Below are 20161 nucleotides of genomic sequence, written 5' to 3'. Positions count from 1 at the left end.
ATGAAAGAAGATGACTCAGATTAGTCCACTTGATATCAGTGGCTTTACTGTAGATGGTCCTGCTCAGATAGCTGCAAAACTAAATGAGTATTTTGCATCTACATTCACACATGAGACGTTATTCAGGGAAGGGAGGGCCAGACGTTTATCTAACTCTGACAGGGAGTTAAATGATTTTGTAATAACCGGGAGCAAAGTGGAGGAGAAAGTATTGAAGTTAAACGCAAAGAAGTCACCTGGGTTGGATGGGATCTATCCAGTTATATTAAAGGAGGTGGCAAAGGAAGTAAGCAAACCCTTAGCCATAATTATGATAGCATCATTGGACTCAGGGGAAGACCCCCACGGACTGGAGATGTGCAAATGTATCTCCAATTCGCAAAGGGGGACAAAGGTGACACAAGTAATTACAGACCTGTTAGTTTAACTTCTGTTCCGGAGAAGATAATGGAGTCACTGGTTAAAGAAGCATTGCAGGATCATCTAGACAAGACTGCAGTAATAATTCAGACACAGCATGGGTTTCTTAAGAGGAAGTCTTGTCTGACCAATTTAATTGAATACTATGATGTGGTCACAAAGGAACTGGATGCAAAAAATAATTTTGATATCATATACTTGGATTTCAGAAAAGCTTTTGATACTGTTGCACATGGAAGACTATTGTACAAATTGGAGCAGTATGGCATTAAGGGCAAGTTTCTACAATGGATAAAAGGCTGGTTGAGTGGGAGGAGACAGAGTGGTAATCAATGGACACTGCTCTTCATGGACTAATGTTATTTGTGATGTTCCCCAGGGTTCGGTGTTGAGCTCGTTGTTTTGTATATTTATCAATTTATTTATTATGATGTGATCAATACACGAAGGAACCAGTTTTTTCTTACTTCCTTCGTGTATCGTGGCCGGGATATCCAACCAACCGGTTGGTTCACCACCATCGTGATATCTAGCCTGAGGCGGGAATCAAACCGCTACCTTTGTGTTGCCAGGCAGGCACTTTACCTACCTGGCTGGCCTGGTCAGCATATTTATCAATGATATTGATGAAGGTATATCATGCTTAATGTTGGATTTTGCAGATGATACAAAGGTTGGCAGGGTTGTTAACGACAGTAATGACAGTATGCTTCTTCAACAGGATCTAGGAAAGTTGGGCAGATGGACTGAGAAGTGGCAACTTAATGTTAACAATGAAAAATGCAAAGTACTGCATATGGGTAGCAGTAACCCCATTGAAATTTACTAACTGTGTGGTGTTACACTGAGGAAAGTGGAGAATGAAAGAGACCAGGGGTAATTGTCAGTTAGGTATGAAGTTTTCAGGCTACCAGAACAGCTCATGAGGTCTTGTCAGTGATATACAGGCATAAGGAGGTGATTATCACTTTGTATAAGACAATGGGCAGGCCACACCTTGCATCCTACATACAAGTCTGGAAGCCTCATTTTAGGAAAGATGTAGAGTTGCTAGAATGAGTATAGAGAAGGGCATCAAGAGTGGTGAGGGGGAACAGAACGGTGCTCTTATGAAGAAAGTCTTAAATTCTGCGAATTGCAGCGTCTGGAGACTAGGCACATGCGAGGTTATCCGATTGAGTGGCATAAGGTCCTTTGACTGATTGAGTAGGCTCAAAGCTGATGGAATTCTTCCTCTTGCTCAGATTACAAACCTGAGTGGGCATAAACTGAAATCGAGGGAAGACTGCCGAATAGATATGTGGAAATTTGCCTTTAGCAACGGGTAGTTGATTGCTGGAACAATCTTCCATCTGTTGTGGATGTTGATAGCTTAAAGAAATTCAAGCAAGACGTGAACAAACGTTTGGAACAGTGGAATTTTTTTTTTTTTTTTTGGGAAAAGCTTTATTTCTTGCATCATATGCCTCTGCTAATGCTAAAGCTAAATGACAATGGTTGCCAAAAAAAAATCTTTTAATTCTCCCCTGATCCTGTTTCATACTTTGTATCATTAATACTTTAAATTTAGTATTTAATAATGCCGAAAAAATATCCTTTATTACAATGTATTTCTTTGTAATTATTCAAGAACTACATGTTTTTTTTTCATCATGTATAAAACATTGAGTGATCCTAAAAATATCAATTCTTATTTAACAGTGAAATGTTTTTCCAATACATGTTGGGAACACATTTGAAGTTATTAAACCTTTAAGATAGAAATTATAAAGAATTGATGATGCCTTTGTTGAAATTATATCTGATTAGAACAGATTTGATATTAACACTAAACATCAAGCTAAAACCCTATCTGATAAAATGATCCTTTAAATTTGTTTATTCTGTAATTATTTGGCATGGGATTTTTTGTAACGTAAAGATTGTTAATAAAATAATAAAAATAAGACCATTAATTTTCTAGAATCAAAACATTTAAAGAAACTAAAAGAAGTTATACAAAACTTTTTAATATGACATAATCACCTCAGTGAAATCCTTGAAATTGCAACTGATAACCCCATGGGCTCACAACCGGTGAGTATTGGCTTGGCACACCCAGGGTTCTGAGCTGGATATCATCATTCTTCTCTTTCTTGGTGATTCTTTTCTATTTCTGACTGTTGTCTCTCTCTCTCTCTCTCTCTGGTTAACTCAGAAATTGTTGGGTTTTTTTTTTTTTTTTTGTTTGTTTGTTTTTACTTCGGTATGAATGCGAAGATGAAGCAGTTTCAGATCTGAAAAATGTTTTCAAAATTAATTTTTTCTTTGCGATATTAGACACTATATTAGATACAGATTCCTCTGCATCTAAAAAACTGAGTTTTCTCTTTTGCCATCAGCATTAGCAGAGGCATATGATGCAAGAAAGCAAGCTTATACAGCATCTGCCAAAAAAAAAAAAAAAAAAACTCTTCCTGTTTCACTCATCCATTCTCTACAAATGTTTGTCTAGTGCTGCCTTGAATTTATTTAAGATGTCAACTTCCACAATGACAGATGAAAGTTTTCTGCCGGCTAAAGACAAATTTCTGCACATCTATTCAACAACTGTCTTCCCTCAATTTCAGTTTATGCCCCCTCAGATTTGTAACCTGAGCAAGAGGAATAATCCCATCAGCTTTGAGCCTGCTCAATCCATTCAAGGCCTTATACACCTCAATCAGATAACCTTGCAAGTTCCTAGTCTCCAGACACTACAATTTGCAGAACTTAAGCCTTTCTTGGTAAGAGCAACCTTTTCCATTCACCAAACTTGCTGCCCTTCTCTGTACTTGTTCCAGCAGCTCTGCATCCTTCCTGAAATGAAGCCTCCAGACTTGTCCCCTCGACGTGGGTACCTGTACATGTTGAGGGGACCTCCCAGTGATGCCTCTGGTCCTCCAGATTAGCATCACTTGGTGGCAGTGGGAGTATAGCATCTAGGTAGACCAGCCATTTCACTCCTGCATGCATTTATTGCTTTCCAGGTAGTGGGCTTCCCTTTGGGCTGCATCGTGGGTAGGGAGCCTGGGCACTGAATAAATGCAAAAACTACTATAAATCCTGATAAACTTAATTCTTCAGTGGTTCCAACCCAGTTCCCATCTCTGCAAATACAGACAGAGAGACAGATAGCACTATTGCTGCAAAGACACAGCGAAGTGAAATACCATCAGGTCCTCTTCCAAGGTTTTTAAATATTCACTAAATCAGCAAGAAACCTATTGGAAAAATATTACCCTTTTTTATACAAAAAGAGTTAGAGGGGGTTAGCAGGCTCTCCTAAATTAGTTAAGAAGCTCCATTTTGGGGACCTCTTAATTGAAACAAAAAATTGATAGGCAGTCAGAATGGCTACTCCAAGCAACATCAATCGGAGGAATACTGATAACAACACCACATAGAACACTCAACTCATCAAGAGGGGTCATTACGGAGTGGAGACCTTATCGAGGTTACCAAGAAGGAAATCTACCATGAACTGAAACCGCAGGAAGTGATTACTGTTAAGAGAATTAATGGCCGTAGGAATGGGAAACTTGTTCCCACCAGGAACATCATCCTGACTTTGAATTCACTGATGTATCCTAATCAGATTAAAGCTGGCTACATCAGCTGTTCAGTACATCCATGTCCCGAACCCTTTGTGGTGCTTTAGGTACCAGAAATATGGACATTTTCAAATGGCCTGCCATGGAGTCTTTGCATGCATCCGATGATGTACAAAGGACCACAAAACATCATCTTCAGCCACAAAACCTACGTGCATTAACTGCCAGGGAGAAATCCAGCCTACTCACGAGCATGCCAGAGGTGGAAAGAAAGGGAAATTCAACTGCTGTAAGCAGAGCTGAACATATCATACTAGGAGGCAAGAAAAGTGGTGAATCCTATAAACATCTATAAATCCACCTATGCCCAGAAGGTAGCAGAGAGATGTTCCATCGGAATTCAGATGGAAATGACAATTCCTCCAAAAAGAGTCATTTACTCCCATCGCACATTACCTGTTATGCTCACAAAACCTCCACAGAATGATTAATCAGCTGCCATCCCATATCAGTACCTCCTAATGCTCCACAAGTAAAAAAAGCAATAGCCAGAGAAAATAACAAGAAAGTTGAAGTACCCCCTAATACCCAAGAAAATATGGAGATTGAGGAGGAGGAGTTACAAAATGATTCGGTCTTGGAACTCTTTGCTGAGGAGGAAATGGACACGAGACAGTGTCCATATTCCCCAAAAAAGATAAATCCTAGACTGAGAAAAGTAAGCCCTTTGGCTAAATTCCTACAATTGAGTTGTCATGGATTCCGGCGAAACAATGATGACATCAAGGCCCTCCTGCAAAAGCATGAGCCAATTTGCTTTTGCTTACAGCAGACATATTTGAATGAAATATGTCTGCTGTAAATGAAATGTAAATGAAACCCCTTCTTTTCATAATACCACCATTGTTCGTAAGGACAGCTCTGGCGATGGACCACTTTCTCATATGGATGTTACTATTCTTCTGGGCAACCATATGCCATTTCAACCTATTGTGCACTTCACCAACATGCAAGCGGTAGCTGTTCACCTTACAGTAGGGTTTTTACTAATAGTTTGTTCAGTTTATTTGCCACCTGGGTTTGACATCTCCCAGAAAGACCTTGATGATCCCATTTTGCAGCTGCCTACTCCTATCTTGCTCCTGGACAATTTCAGTGGACATAACACCCTTTGAGGTAGTGCTGACTTTAATGGGAGGGGACATGTCATAGATCATATGCTCACTGGAAATGACTTTTCCCTTCTAAATGTGGGAACTAACACCTTTATCTGCATGCCAGATAACCATGATAACCAGCCTATCTAATGGGAGGCCGTGTCTACCTTTTAGGTTACCATGGTGGAAGATGCTGAAATGCCTTTCAACATCAGTACAGTCAGTTGGGAGCCTATCAATGATGCAGTGGCATACATCACAGAAAGCATTGTTCATGGAGCTATGATTACAATTCCGAAAACATCTACCTGGTTTTCACCATTTCCAAAACTTTGGTGGAATGTTGAATGCACAACAGCAAAAAAGCACAAAACAAAGCTTGGGGGATATTCCAGCAATATCCTGCCACTGCCAACATCTTAACCTTCAAATGTGCATGTGCAGTAGCATGCTATATTCGCCTTCAGAGCCAAAAGGAATTGTGGATTCACTTTGCATCCACTATTACGAGGTTGACTAGCACTAAAGTTGTTTGGGATAAAATCCAGAAAATGAAAGGGAAATATACATCACACCCTTCGTTGGTCCTGGATTATAATGGATGTGTTATTGCAGACCTAACTGCAATAGCTAATGCTCTTGCAGAGACTACCATCTCTTCAACATCCTTTTACTCCTCAGAGTTCCTGGGTTGACTTGGTGCATTATGGCCTTAGCTGCCAATGCGCCATTAAAAACCAAACCAAACCAAATCAGAGTTCCTGATACAGCCTATTAACTTCAAATGTAAGCTTTCTCATCCTTACAATTTACCTTTCACTATAGAAGAGTTAAAATCAGCTCTATCTCTTACTAGGTCAAGTGCTGCTGGACCAGATCTCATCTATTATGATATGATCAAACAACTGTCAGCAAAATCCATGGACCAACTGCTCTCTTTTAAAATAGATTTTTCTACAAGAGCAGTTTCTGGATTTCTGACACAAGGCAATCACGTTTGCCTTTCCAACGCCAGGAAAAAATTCAAAAATCTTAAACTACCAGAGTAGTGTGGTTTCTGTAGGAATCTGTCCACTTTGGACCATTTAATCAGTCTTGAAACTTCTATTTGAGATACTTTTTTAAAACGAGAAGACCTGGTGTCTGTGTTCTTCGATATGATTAAAGCGAATGACACAACTTGTAGATTTTGAATTTTAAAAGACCTTTAAAGCATCCATCTTAGAAGTCATCTCCTAGTTTTTATCAAAAACTTTTTAAGCCATCATTTCTTCCAAGTTTGTGTAGGATATATCTTCCCTCTCGGCCTTTCAGCACAGAGCAGAGAGTACCTCAAGGATCCATCTTAAATGTTATGCTTTTTGCCATCAAAGTGAATTCCATCACAGAACAACTTCCTCCAACTGTAAATTGTGCCCTGTATGTTGGTGATTTTAGCATATTCTCTCGGTCTTGCAACATGAGGATAATTGAGAGATAACAGCAACATGCCATTGACCACCTGAACCCATGGGCAATGAATAATGGTTTCAGGTCTACCTACAAAAGATCTTTTGCCTTTTGTGCACTTTTGCACTTTTTTGTGCACTTTAGCCATAAGCATGATCTTCATCTTGAACTGAGACTATGGCTAAATGCTGTTCCAGGAGTACCTGAGACTAGATTTTTGGGGTTCATATTTGATAGAAAATTGACCTTTCTACAGCACACCCTCCAACTATGTGCGAAGTACATGAGAGGCCTGAATATTGTACGTGCAGTCTCAGATAACTCTTGGGGTGCTGACCGATGCACTTTATTGCACCTCTATCGTTCACTTGTCAGATCTAAGTTAGACTATGGGTCCCAGATATATGCATCTGCTAGACTCCGCATACTCCAGTGGCTGGGCCCCATCCACCATCAAGCAATTCGTATTGCAACTGGTGCATTTTGAACATCTCCAGTCCAGTCTTTGTGTCGAAGCATATGAGCCATCATTATCGCTTCATAGGAAACATTTGTCACTACATTACACTTTCAAACTAAAATCCCTGCCAGACCATCCCACGTGGACATCCATTTTTGGGCCATGTTGTGAAAATCTCTATGATACCTCTGTCAGACTGCCAACCGCACCTTTGGTATTCGTGTCCAAGAGCTACTTAAAGAACTTAATATAACCGTTGCGAATGTTGCTCTGTCAACAAGGCAACCATCTCCACCCTGGCATGCTCGAACACCACCGTGCAATTTCTCTATTAACAAATGCACTGATACCACTTTGTGTTCTGTCTACCAACAACTCTCTGCTGCCCACCGAGCCGAATACTCTGACTTCTTGCCTGTCTTCACTGATGGCTCGCGAGGGCAAGGATCAGAGTTATCTTTCAGCTCTGCTGCCGTGTTCCCTGATAACTGAGGAGATACCTGACGAATTCAGCATATATACAGCAAGGTTGTATGCAATTGAGTTAACCTTGAGCCCCATTAAAACCCACAATTACCAAAGCTGTATGGTGTATGTAGACTCTTTAAGCGTACTACAAGCTTTATCAGGGATGAGATATAATCCTCATCCATTCCTGACCCCTGGTCCAGCAGATGCTACATTCTTGTTTTGAATGATCTTTTGACATCCATTTCTACTGGATCCCAAGCCACACTGGGATCAATGAATTGCTGATGCTACAGCCAGGTCATCACAACCCCAGAACAATTGTAGCCTGTTAGTCCCCTATATAGACTACAGGCAATTAATACACAAAAGATTACTCTCCCAATGGCAACAATCTCGACATGGGCATGTAATGAACAAGCTCTATCATGTAACTGAAATCTCTTTGGAACATGGAGAGGAAGGATATCCACACCTAGACAAATCCACCTTAAATTTTTTGAAATTTCAGCATCCCTGTCTGTAGCAAAATCACAGTGGGACCATGCATGATTAAATAATGACCTTGCTGTACTGTGTAAGAAGTCCTGGTGCCTATGCCAATTTATAATTACTGAATTGTCAATGGCACGTTGGCGTTATTTATACTGCGGTTTCTGCTGTTATTTCTATACTGAGATTTCTGCTGTTATTTCTCCACTTTTTTTTTTCTACATCTGTAATCCCAAGCTTGCTTCTATTCTCTGTTGCCAGTTTCTTATTCATTTTACACTTTTTTATTCATTTGTTACATTTCCCTCTGCTTGGAAATTTGCCAATATCAGCCAGATCCTAAATAAGGTGACAGATACCTCCAGCCATTTACCACCCCATTGCCCTTACCTCTACTCTTTCCATAGTGATGGAGAAATCTGTCAATAACCAACTCCTGGACTCTGTCTTCCATCTAATCAGTGATCACCTGGCGCATTATGGCCTTAGTTGCTAATGCGCCAATAAAACCCAACAACAAACAAACAAGTGATCACCAATCTCAATTGCATTGGAGTTCACCCAACATTAACATGTTATTTATGTTTGGACCAGTGCAGTGGAAATATTTAGTGAAACTTAAGCCTTTGACTGTTTACTCTTGACTGTTCTAATGCTTTTGATGGTATTTGGTATAAATTTTTTTTAAAAAAGGTCCGATATTATGGATTGCTGTTCTTTTTCTATTGCGTATCCAAACTTTGCTGACATCCCATTGCAATGATTGTGGACAGCTCTTTGGCTTCTAACTTCTCTAGTAATGCTGGGTGTTTATCCATAGTTCACTTCTTCTCCCACTCATTTTCTCTTTTATATTGCTAGCCTTCTTCCACTAACAGGATATCCTGTCTATTGTTTTTCTGATGTTTGTTTACTACATTCCATCTTCCAGATGGAGAAACCTTGCCCTGCACAAAAAAGCTTCAAGTGATTATCCACTGCAGATTTCTTAAATTTCTGTTTTCATGTAATTCTCTAGTGGGGTGAAGAAAATAAACTTATTTCTCCCAAATAAAAGAATGCACTAATCCTGTTCTCGTCTTTGATGATACTCATATTTCTAGACAAGACCACATATTTTCATTAAGGATTTCACTGATTTCCGATTTTGTACCTCTTTGGGCATAAGCACATCACAAATATTGCTTCCTCTGTTTCAAAAAAAAAAACTAGGTATTTCCTTTCACTTTTATAGTGTAACTGTTCTTCTAAACAAGTACTTGCTCTAAAAAAAAAAAAAAAAAAAAAAAAAATGTGATCTAACATGGAATATTGTTCCTTCATCCGGGGTGGGGTTTCCAAAAACCTCTGAAGCTTGTAGCCCCAGTTCAAAGAGGTCATTGAGATTAATTAAGACTTATCTATGAGAAATTCACTCTGCTTTCTCTCTCTGGCTCTCTCATAGTAGTTTAACTTCTGCTGTATTTCTTTGCTATAGCCACTTCCATGTATGCTCTTCTTCTGTATTGGTATCTGCAATTCCTCCACTCACTTCCAGACCAGCCTGAACAGCTTGTTACATGAGTTAGCATCCAGACATTCTTCAACTTCAAACTCACAGAACCAACATTTCCTCTTTCTGATTTATTCCTTCTGCTTTCTGATAAAACCTAAATTAATATATATTTCCCAAAAATTATAATCTGTAGAAATTCAAGTCTAATATCAACAATCCTCTTCTGTTTCTCTGCCCTCAACCCATCCATGATACTAAGTACCATAACCTTTTAATACCTTTCATATTTTGGGTTTTCGCAAAAAAAATAATAAATCAATAAATATGCACAGAAAATCTGCAGAATTCTGGGAAAATTAATACACATGACAAAAAGTGTAAATTTATTATTTTCATACAGTATTTTTTTTTTTTTTTTTTTATGTGAACCCCCAAACACGAGAGGTATTATAACCTATAGTACTTAGTACCGTGCTTGGGTTGGAGGTTGAGAAGACGAAAGAAGATATTTGTTGACATTGGACTTGAACTTCTGTAGATTGTAATTTTCAGGAAATACATATGAAGGAAGGTTATTCCAGAAAACGGCAGTTGAATGAATAAATGAGGAAGATGAAAAGTTGGTTCTGTGGGTTTGAAGTTGGACGGTAAATGGCATGCAGTGTATATACGCATTTATATATATATATATATGCATTTATATATATATATATATATATATATATAAATAAATATGCAGTATGCATATTTATTTTTCTAAACAAAAGAAAACATAACTTTTTCGAAAAAAAGTTACGTTTGCATGTTTCAAAAAAAAAAAAAATTATGAAATAAAATAGATGCACTGATACCTAGAATAAGATTCAAATACAATCAAATGAGGAGATAAGAAAAATAAAACAAATGTATTTCGGATACATTTTCAAAAGAATTAAAACATGATTTGTTTGAAACACAAAGAAAAATTTAGTTAATAATATGAAATCAAAGAAAAGAAAAGAATTAAATAAATATGTTAAAATAATGAACACATATTTTGATTACATGGGTAAATTATTTTAAAAAAATTATATAGAAGCAAAGAGCAGCAAATATTAGAAATCAAAGAAAATAAGATCAGAGAAGAGGACGTAGAATTAAATGGGAAGAAATTAAAGGAAAAATAGGAAAACTAAACAATTGGAAAAGTGAAAATGTAGAAAAAATAAATAATGAGTTATTAAAATATGGAAGAGAATAGCTAACTACACAATTAATAGTATTAATGAAACAGATTTTTGAAGAAAAGAACATAACAAGAGATTGGCTGAATAATATAACAATACCAATATATAAAAAAGGAGATGAACAGTTGCCAGAAAATTGGGGTATAACTTTTTTACACATTTTACTGAAACTGTATACAGAGGTAATGTCAAAAAAATTAAATGGAATTTTAGAATTTAGAGAAGAGCAGCAAGGATTTAGGAAAAACAGATCATGCATAGATGTGATATTTATGATGTGATGTCATATAAATACACAAATTTGTGTTTCATAGATTTAACAAAAGCTTTTTTATACAGCTAAAATAAGAATTTTAGCTTAAGCTTTGAATATGGAAGTAAGAAACTCAAGACTCATTGGCAAACAAATTAGATGAAGACCAAGAAGATGGAAGGATGATGTGCCCTAATCCAACAAGCAACTTTTTAATGAGAAAAGGAGGAGGAGAAAAATTTCTGAAAAAGGAAAACAGTAAAGTTCACTTTTCACTTGGTTTGCCTTCCTGAAAAAAATTATTATTTAAATTTCAGTGGATCACCTTGTCAGTGAGAGTAGCATCTCCTTGTTACATCTGGCTTTATTAAAAAATTCACAAATAGATTTATTAAAATTCACCCTTTATCACTTTTTCATATTTATTTATTTATTTTTATTTTTATTGAAATCCCCAGATGCAAGAGGTATTACAACCTGTAGTACTTAGTGCCGTGCATAGGCTGAAGGTTGAGAAGATGATAGTTGTTGACATTAGTCTTGAATTTCTATAGATTATCATTTTCAGGAAATATGTATGAAGGAAGGTTGTTCCAGAAAATGGAAGTTGAAATGAGGAAGAAGAAAAGTTGGATCTGTTGGAATTTGAAGTTGGATAGAAAAGGATGCTGACTGGTTGCTGCATATGTTCAGACTGGTTTTGAAGAGAGAGAGAGAGAGAGAGAGGGAGAGAGAGAGAGAGAGAGAGAGAGAGAGAGAGCAGGAATTATCGAAGTTGGAATTTGAAGTTGGATAGAAAAGGATGCTGACTGGTTGCTGCATATGTTCAGACTGGTTTTGAAGAGAGAGAGAGGGAGGGAGGGAGAGAGAGAGAGAGAGAGAGAGAGAGAGAGAGAGAGAGAGAGAGAGAGAGAGAGAGAGAGAGAGAGAGAGAGAGAGAGAGAGCAGGAATTATCGAAGCCAATTGAGAAGAACAGTACCCATGTAAGTATCTATAGAAAAGCATGCAACAGAAACAGAATGTCTAAGAGACAGACAGTGGAGAGACGTTAGTAGGGATGGGTCATTAAATAACCCAACTGTCTCCTTTGAATGGAATCAAGAAGCATGAGAGAGATTTAGGAACACCACCCCAGATGTGGGAACAATGATCTATGATAGGGCGAATTTGGGAATTGTACAGAGTGAGCAGCTGTTTGGGAGAAAAGTAATGCCGAGAATGGAAGAGAACAGCACATTTTTTAGAGGCTGAGCAACATTTGTGATGTGCTTATGTCAAGACAGATTAGGTTTAAATAAAATAAATAAGGTTTAAATTTAAATAAATAACAACATAAATCAATTTAACTTAAATAAATAACAACATAAATCAAATTAATCTTAATAAATAACAACATAAATTCATCTAGTCTATTTCAACCCAAGCACGGTACTAAGTACTATAGGTTCTAATACCTCTCGTGTTTGGGGTTCACATAAAAAAAAAAAAAAAAAAAAAAAAAATCTAATTTGGATAAAAATTCACAACTCTGACAATATGTTCACTGATAACCACGGGTCTAGTCTATTTAGAGTAAAAATTTGTAACATCATCCCATTCCCTCTTTAGGAGGGAATGGGATGATGTTCCAATCTGATTCATCCCTTTCCTTCTCTAGAAGGAAGGGGATGAATCAGATTGGTCCACTTGATATTGATGGGTCAAGTGTTGATGATCCTGCTCAGCTAGCTAACAAACTAAATGAATATTTTGCATCGACATTCACACATGAGGAGGTATTCAGCGAGGGGAATGCCAGAGGTGTATTCAACTCTAGCAGTAAGCTACAGAATCTTGAAATAACTGGGAGTAAAGTGGAGGAGAAACTGTTGAAGATAAACACAAGAAAGGCACCCGGGGTGGATGGGATCTATCCAGTTATATTAAAGGAGGCAGCAAAGGAAGTAAGCAAACCCTTAGCCATAATTATGAGAGCTTCCTTGGACTCAGGGGAGGTACCCATAGACTGGAAATGTGCAAATGTGACCCCAATTCACAAAGGAGGATCAAAGGCTGACACAAGTAATTATAGACCTGTGAGCTTAACTTCTGTTCCAGGAAAATTAATGGAGGCACTGGTTAAAGAAGCACTGCAGGATCATTTAGACAAGACTTCAGTTATAGCTCAGACACAGCATGGTTTTGTTAAGGGGAAGTCTTGCCTGACCAACTTGATTGGATACTATGATGCAGTCACAAAAGAACTGGATGCAGGGAATAACTTTGATATTATATACTTGGATCTTAGAAAGGCTTTTGATACTGTTGCACATGGAAGACTGCTACACAAATTGGAGCAGTGTGACATTGGAGGCAAATTGCTGCTATGGATAAAGGGGTGGTTGAGGGGGAGAAGACAGAGAGTGGTAATCAATGGACACTGCTCATCGTGGACTGATGTTATTAGTGGAGTCCCTCAGGGCTCAGTGTTGGGTCCATTATTGTTTTCTGTATTTATAAATGATATTGATGATGGTATATCGGGCTTAATGTCCAAGTTTGCAGACGATACAAAGGTTGGCAGGGTTGTCAAGGACACTACTGACACTATGCTGCTGCAACAGGATCTGGAAAGGTTGAGCAGATGGGCTGAGAGGTGGCAAATGAAGTTTAACATTGACAAATGTAAAGTACTACACATGGGAAACAGCAACCCCAGAGCAACGTATCAACTCTGTGGTACAACACTGACAGTGGTAGAGAATGAAAGGGACTTGGGGGTGGTTGTGCAGGCAGATATGAAGTTCTCTGAGCAGTGCAGACGGGCTGCAAGAGTAGCTCATGGAGTATTGTCAATGATATACAGGAATTTTTCCAGCAGGGATAAGGAGGTGATTATTCCATTGTATAAGGCGATGGTCAGGCCACACCTAGAGTACTGTATACAGGTCTGGAGGCCTCATTTCAAGAAGGATGTAGAGCTGCTGGAACGAGTACAGAGAAGGGCAACAAGATTAGTGAATGGAACAAAGGGGTGCTCTTACGAAGAAAGGCTTAAGTTTTGCAAATTACAGTGTCTGGAGACTAGGCACCAGCGAGGTGATCTGATAGAGGTGTATAAAGCCTTGAATGGTTTAAGCATGCTCAATGCTGATGGGATTCTTCCTCTAGCTCAGAAAAATCACCTGAGAGGGCATAAATTCAAATTGAGGAAAGACAGATGTAGGATAGACGTGCGGAAATTTGCCTTTAGCCAGCGGGTGGTTGGTTGGTGGAACAGACTTCCATCCCTTGTGGTGGAGGTTGATAGCCTAAATAAGTTTAAGGCTCAGCTGGACAGGTATTTTGAACGAACAGAGGGGTGAAGTAGAAGTGGTTTTTTTTTTTGGCTGATGCTACATAAGCTTGCTTTCTTGCATCAAATGCCTCTACTAATGCTAATGCTAAAGGAGCATTGATGTAATGTTTTCATAACTTTATAGAGAAAAGTTTTCTGTTTATGCATTGATGTACAGAGCTGTTAAAATTAAAGTATCCTTATGTAGAGGGCTCTGGAGTGAGTTCTAAGGCTCGTACTGAAGAGAAATTTGGACAACAGGTACAATAAAGAATGAGCTTGCCATTTATCAAGAAAAAAAAATCAGTTACAAATTTTGTCACTATATGGCGCTGTTGCAATACAAATCACTTGAACAGGGCAACAATTGTTTAATGTGTCCTCCATTTTGGTCAACAACAGTTTCCATTCGAAGAACAGCAAATTCTACAGCAAAACGTAGCATGTCAACTCGAATAGGCAGCACGTGATGTCTAATGCTGTCCTTCAGATCTGCCAGAGTTTGACATCCTTCCCTATACACCTGGTTCTTCAAAAATCCACACAACCAGAAGTCGCATGGGGTGAGATCTGGTGATCGGGGTGGCCATGATGTCTGTAAAGTGTTGCCTTAGCAATCTTTGGGCACAACAATGGATGTGGGGGTGGCACACCATCCTGCATGAATATGGTATCCTGAAGACACCCACGTTGTTGCAGTTCTGGTGTTGCGAAATTTGCCAACGTTTCATAATATCGCTGTCCAGTGATGGAATAGGTGCAGGGTCCAGTCAGTGTTACCCATTAAAAAAATAATGCCCAATCATGAATGTGGCCATAAATCCACACCATGCTGCTTTTGGAGAATGCAACGGGACCTCTTGGATAACTTAAGGGTTTTCTGTTGCCCAAATGTGACTTGCCCATTTAAGCAGAAGTGGGCTTCATCACTCCAAAGGATGTTCCATGGCCAAGTGATATCCTCTGTCATTCGTGCCAGAAACTGAAGTGCGTACGTGAAACGAATATCTGCATCATCATCATGCTTTAGCTGCTGTAGCATGTGCATCTTGTAAGGATAGTACTGCAACATCTGATGCATTACTAGCCTTAGTGTGGAATACGGCATGTCCACTTCATGAGAAACAGCTGCCACACTTGCACTACCACACCGAGATTGACTTGATAAATCCATGACAGCCATAGCCACATTTTCAATGCGAGAGGAGTCCACTCATTTTCGATCTCTACCTGGTTGAACACCAAGATGTCCTGTTGCTTCAAATTTCGCAATCATTTTGCGGACAACACAAACAGTCATAGATCCACGCTTTATGCGCTTCTGTTGCCAGAATTCTCTGATAGCTGCAGCTGCATTGTTGCTCTTCTGATAGTACATCTTCACTAATAGTGCCTTTTCCTGCAATGTTGTTCGCATTGCTGCTGTAGTGCAGTCAAACATCTATTGTATGATTTTGAAGAGACTGCCTTGCTTTTATACAGTAGAGTAGAGCTGAGTAGTGGCACTGTGGCAATAACTTACGATTATGCAAATAACATAAATTATTTGTATAATCGTAAGTAAGATAGTTACGCACCGTAGAGTGACACAGCACCATACAGTGCCAAATTTTGTAACTAATATTTTTTTCCCAATAAATGGGGAGTGCATTCTTCATTGCACCTGTTGTCCAAATCTCTCTTCAGTATGAGCCTTAGAACTCACTCCAGAGCTCTCTACATAGGGATACTTTTATTTTAACAACCCTGTACTGTAAACAAGTTAGGTTCAAAACTGGTAAGTTATTAACAAAGTGAATGAGCAAATTCAAGAATATTTTGTCATATAAACAAAAGCATTTAATATTGTCTTCTTCACAATCCTTATATTTAAAGTATAGACTCTTGAATCAGAACGATGAGAATCTGAAACTTCAAAACTCGTGCAGTTTTTCCTCTGCAAAATGTTAGTATCTAATTCTAAGAAACATATTGAGACGACTTTTTCAAAAATGTAAACTGGAGCCTATAGAAGCATAGAACTCTTTTAACTGTAACAGCCATAACAGTAGGCCCAGACAATGTTACAGCTGCAGAGGCCAAAAATTTTACAATGCTAATTTGATTTTAGTTAATTATATATTTAAATGTTTCCAGATAAATTTCTCTGAAAATTAACAATTTGTAAACATTAACTTAAAAGGAAACATTAAAAATAAACTACAGACAATTTTTTTTTTAATTAGATAAATAATCAAGTTTTGAACAGTGAAAGGGATCAGATACATTTCATTTATTTATTTTATCCCCTAGAATCATGAATTGTGGACTTTCACACACATTTCTATTGTGAGGGACCTTGTGGAGCTTCATACAAAACAGTACCAGCAGGTATTATTCTTTCCAATGTATGCCAAATCAATTATTTTTTTAACTATTTAGTTAATTTGAAAACTACATAAATAATTTTTTAAAAAATAAGTATAATTTTATTAAAGCTATGAAGTATTTAAAAAAAAAGTTAAATAACACAAGATACATAATAACTTAAACTATTTAAGTTATTAACATTTCTTAGTTTAAATAATGTAAAATGCAATTATTTAGTAACTCAAGGGTCAGTGTTGAGTGCTACCCTGTTTGCCCGTAGAATTGATGGCATTTCAAAAGAACTCTCAAATTCTGTAGAGGCATACCTCTACGCTGACGATCTCTGTATTTCTTGCCATTCCCAGAATATGAGATCTATTAAATGGCAATTGCAGATATCCCTCAATAAAGTGGGCCTGTGCTCAATGGATATTGTCTTTCCCATCAGAAAACGGTTGCGATCCATTGTTGCAATCAACATAAATTGCATTCAGATCCTGAACTTCAGATATCAAATTCCACCATTCCGATTGCCAACAATATCAGATTCTTGGGATTAATCCTTGACAGCAAGTTAAACTTCTTTGAGCACATTAAATTTGTACATACTATATGCTCAAAAAGCTGAACATACTAAGATATTTATCTGCCCTGCCTTGGGGAGCAGATCATACAACTTTGCTTCTTTTACAAAGAGCATTGATTGGATCCCATTTGGATTATGATGCTGCAGTTTATGATTCTGCCCGAAGGAGTGTATTATGCTGGCTGGACCCTATGCAACTCATAGTCAATACATTGAAGCTCATGAGTCCCCTCTTTATCTCCGCAGAAGAATGCTATTACTTAAATGTTCAGCCAAAATACAAAGCTGCTCTTTGCATTCTATTCAGCCCTACCTCTTTAATCAACCACTACTCTCCCTATCCTCAACTGACCTGTGATACTTATTTTTTTCAATGGAGAAAGAATCGTCTGTCAACTCTCAATGTGCAACGACTCCAAGGCACCTCCGTAGCCAGGTGGGAAGGAGCAGCAGTGCGTAGCACACGCTTCTTGATTAGACCGGAGTTCGAGTCCGTCACCACCAAATACAGAGGATGTGGAAAGGTCGGGGAATGACCTCCGCATATTCCGGAGCAATATGGCCTTAGTTGATAATGCTCCTATAAACCAAATAACAACAGCAACAACTCCATGCTGCAAGCCGTATTCAAAACTTCTTACCAATATATATGGATGGTTCCAAATGTTATTCAATTCTTGGAGCAACAGAGGTGTTTCCCTCTGCTATCACGTCAGCTTCTCTTCTGGCTGAGTACAATAACTTTTCAGCAGAATTTCATGCAATAAAATTAACTCTAGAAAATTTCTCTTTACCCATTCACAAAATATTTTGTCTACACTGACTCTATCAGCTCAATTATAGCAATTAGCATTAGTAGAGGCACATGAAGCAAAAAAGCAAGATTAAACAGCATCAGCCAAAAAAAAAAAAAAAAAAACCTCATTTAATCCATCTGCTTGCCCCAAACGTTTGTCTAGTTCTGCCTTGAATTTATTTAAGCTATCAACTTCCACAACAACAGATGGAAATTTATTCCAGCAATCAACCACCCACTGGCTAAAGGCAAACTTCCACACATCTGTTCTACAACTGTCTTTCTTCAGTTTTAATCTATGCCCTCTCAGGTTTGTAATCTGAGCAAGAGGAAGAATCCCATCAACATTGAGCCTGCTCAATCCATTCAAGGCTATATATACCTCAATTAGATCGCCTTGCAAGTGCCTAGTCTCCAGAAGCTGCAATTTGCAGAATTTAAGCCCTTCACAAGAGCACCCCTTTGTTCCCTTCACCGGTCTTATTTCCTTTCACTGTACTTATTCCAGCAGCTCTACATCCTTATTAAAGTGAGGCCTCCAGACCTGTATAGAGTACTAAAGGGAGAAGCGCAATAGATACCATTTTCTCATTACAACAAATTTTGGAGAAAAGAAGAGAATTCAATCTATCAACATTTCTACTGTTTATTGATTATGAAAAAAGCATATGACAGTGTAAACCGGGAAAAACTTTGGCAGATTCGACGTGAAGAAAATATCCCAACCCTACTCCGGAAAGCAATGCAAAGCCTATATAAAAACTCAAAAGTCTGCATAAAATATTTTAATGGTCAACTCTCAGACCCAATTTACACCAATAAAGGAGTCAAACATGGTTGTGGACTATCACCAAATTTATTTAATATCTACATCAATAAAATTATTAAAGAATGGAAACAAACAATTAACAACAGAATACAGTTGAACAACGGGAATAAAATCCAAACTATATTATATGCATGATCAAGTTACAATTGCAAAATCCGAAGATGAACTACAGATAGCAGCAAATGAACTGAATAAAATAGATAAAAAGTACGAGATGAAAATCTCCACCTCAAAAACAAAATCAATGGGATTATGTGGAAAAAACATACAAAGAGTCAAAATTGTTATTGATGACAAAATAATAGAACAAATATCTGACTTCACCTATTTCAGAAATTTAATATCAAATGTAGGGAAAGACATCCATACTAAACTACAAAAATATAATAAAATGAATGGAACGATTAAATGCCATTTTGGAAAACAAATGATAACTGAAACAAAATTATGACTGCACAACATCACTTCAAAATCAGCCCTCTTCTACAGCTGTGAAACTTGGGTCATAAATAAGAAAGATGCCCACAAACTAGAAGCAGCAGCAGAACTGCCACATGTCGCATTAGTTCATCTGACATCCATTTAGGCCTAAACCTTAAACAATATTTCTTAGTTGGTATGAAAAGCCTTGTAGCTTTCAAGATTAATTCTTTGAATGCTTCCCATTTTGAATTTGCTGTTGGTATGAGGGTAGTTCAATCGCCCTGACATAGCTGCAGAGGAGCTAGCCTGTTGATTTTTGGCACAGGTTTTAGTCCTTCTCTACGTAGCCACCATGCAGATTTACACATTTTTTCCATTGATGGATGAGGCTACGGATACTGTTTTTGTAGAAGTGGTGACGTTGGTCTTTGAACCATGACTCTGTTGCAGAAATGAGCATCTCGTTGTCAGGGAAGTGGGTCCCCCAAAGAATTGATTTGAGGGAAGGAAACAAGAAGTCCGATGGTGCAAGTTCAGGTGAGTAGGTAGGATGGGGCAGTATTTCATATCCACAAGTGTTGTTGCAGTTTCAGAAGTGTGAATTAGGGCATTGTCTTGAAGCATTCTCACGCCTTGGGACAGTATGCCACACCTAAATGTTTTGATTTTCTCCTGTAATTTTGTAAGTAAGTTGGCATAATAGGCAACTGTAATTGTTCTACCTTTCGGCAGGTAATCAGTCATTATTATGCCTTTCTCATCTCAAAACACTGTCAGCAAGGCCTTGCCTGCTGCCGCTTGCACCCTTGCCTTCCTGAGGGGTGGGGAACCATGATGTCACCATTCCATGCACTGCTTTTTACTTTCAG

The 20161-nt window shown here is 38.1% G+C and overlaps 1 protein-coding gene across 3 annotated transcripts in view; it reads left to right on the top strand.

The window, feature by feature from the left end:
• Window positions 1–20161, top strand: part of bchs (WD repeat and FYVE domain containing 3 bchs) — a 1877108-nt gene that overhangs the window by 1112253 nt on the left and 744694 nt on the right. For all 3 annotated transcript variants that reach the window (XM_090389621.1, XM_090389619.1, XM_090389620.1), the window contains exon 45: window positions 16602–16679. In XM_090389621.1, coding sequence (XP_090245747.1) covers window positions 16602–16679 — 78 coding nt within the window. The remainder of the gene's footprint in view (window positions 1–16601; window positions 16680–20161) is intronic.

The sequence above is a fragment of the Mastigoproctus giganteus genome, chromosome 2 (assembly GCF_048544385.1).
Source record: "Mastigoproctus giganteus isolate SK-2022 chromosome 2, ASM4854438v1, whole genome shotgun sequence".
Taxonomy (NCBI): domain Eukaryota; kingdom Metazoa; phylum Arthropoda; class Arachnida; order Uropygi; family Thelyphonidae; genus Mastigoproctus; species Mastigoproctus giganteus.
Note: the sequence above shows the minus strand (reverse complement) of the source record. Positions and strands in the feature narration are given on the sequence as shown.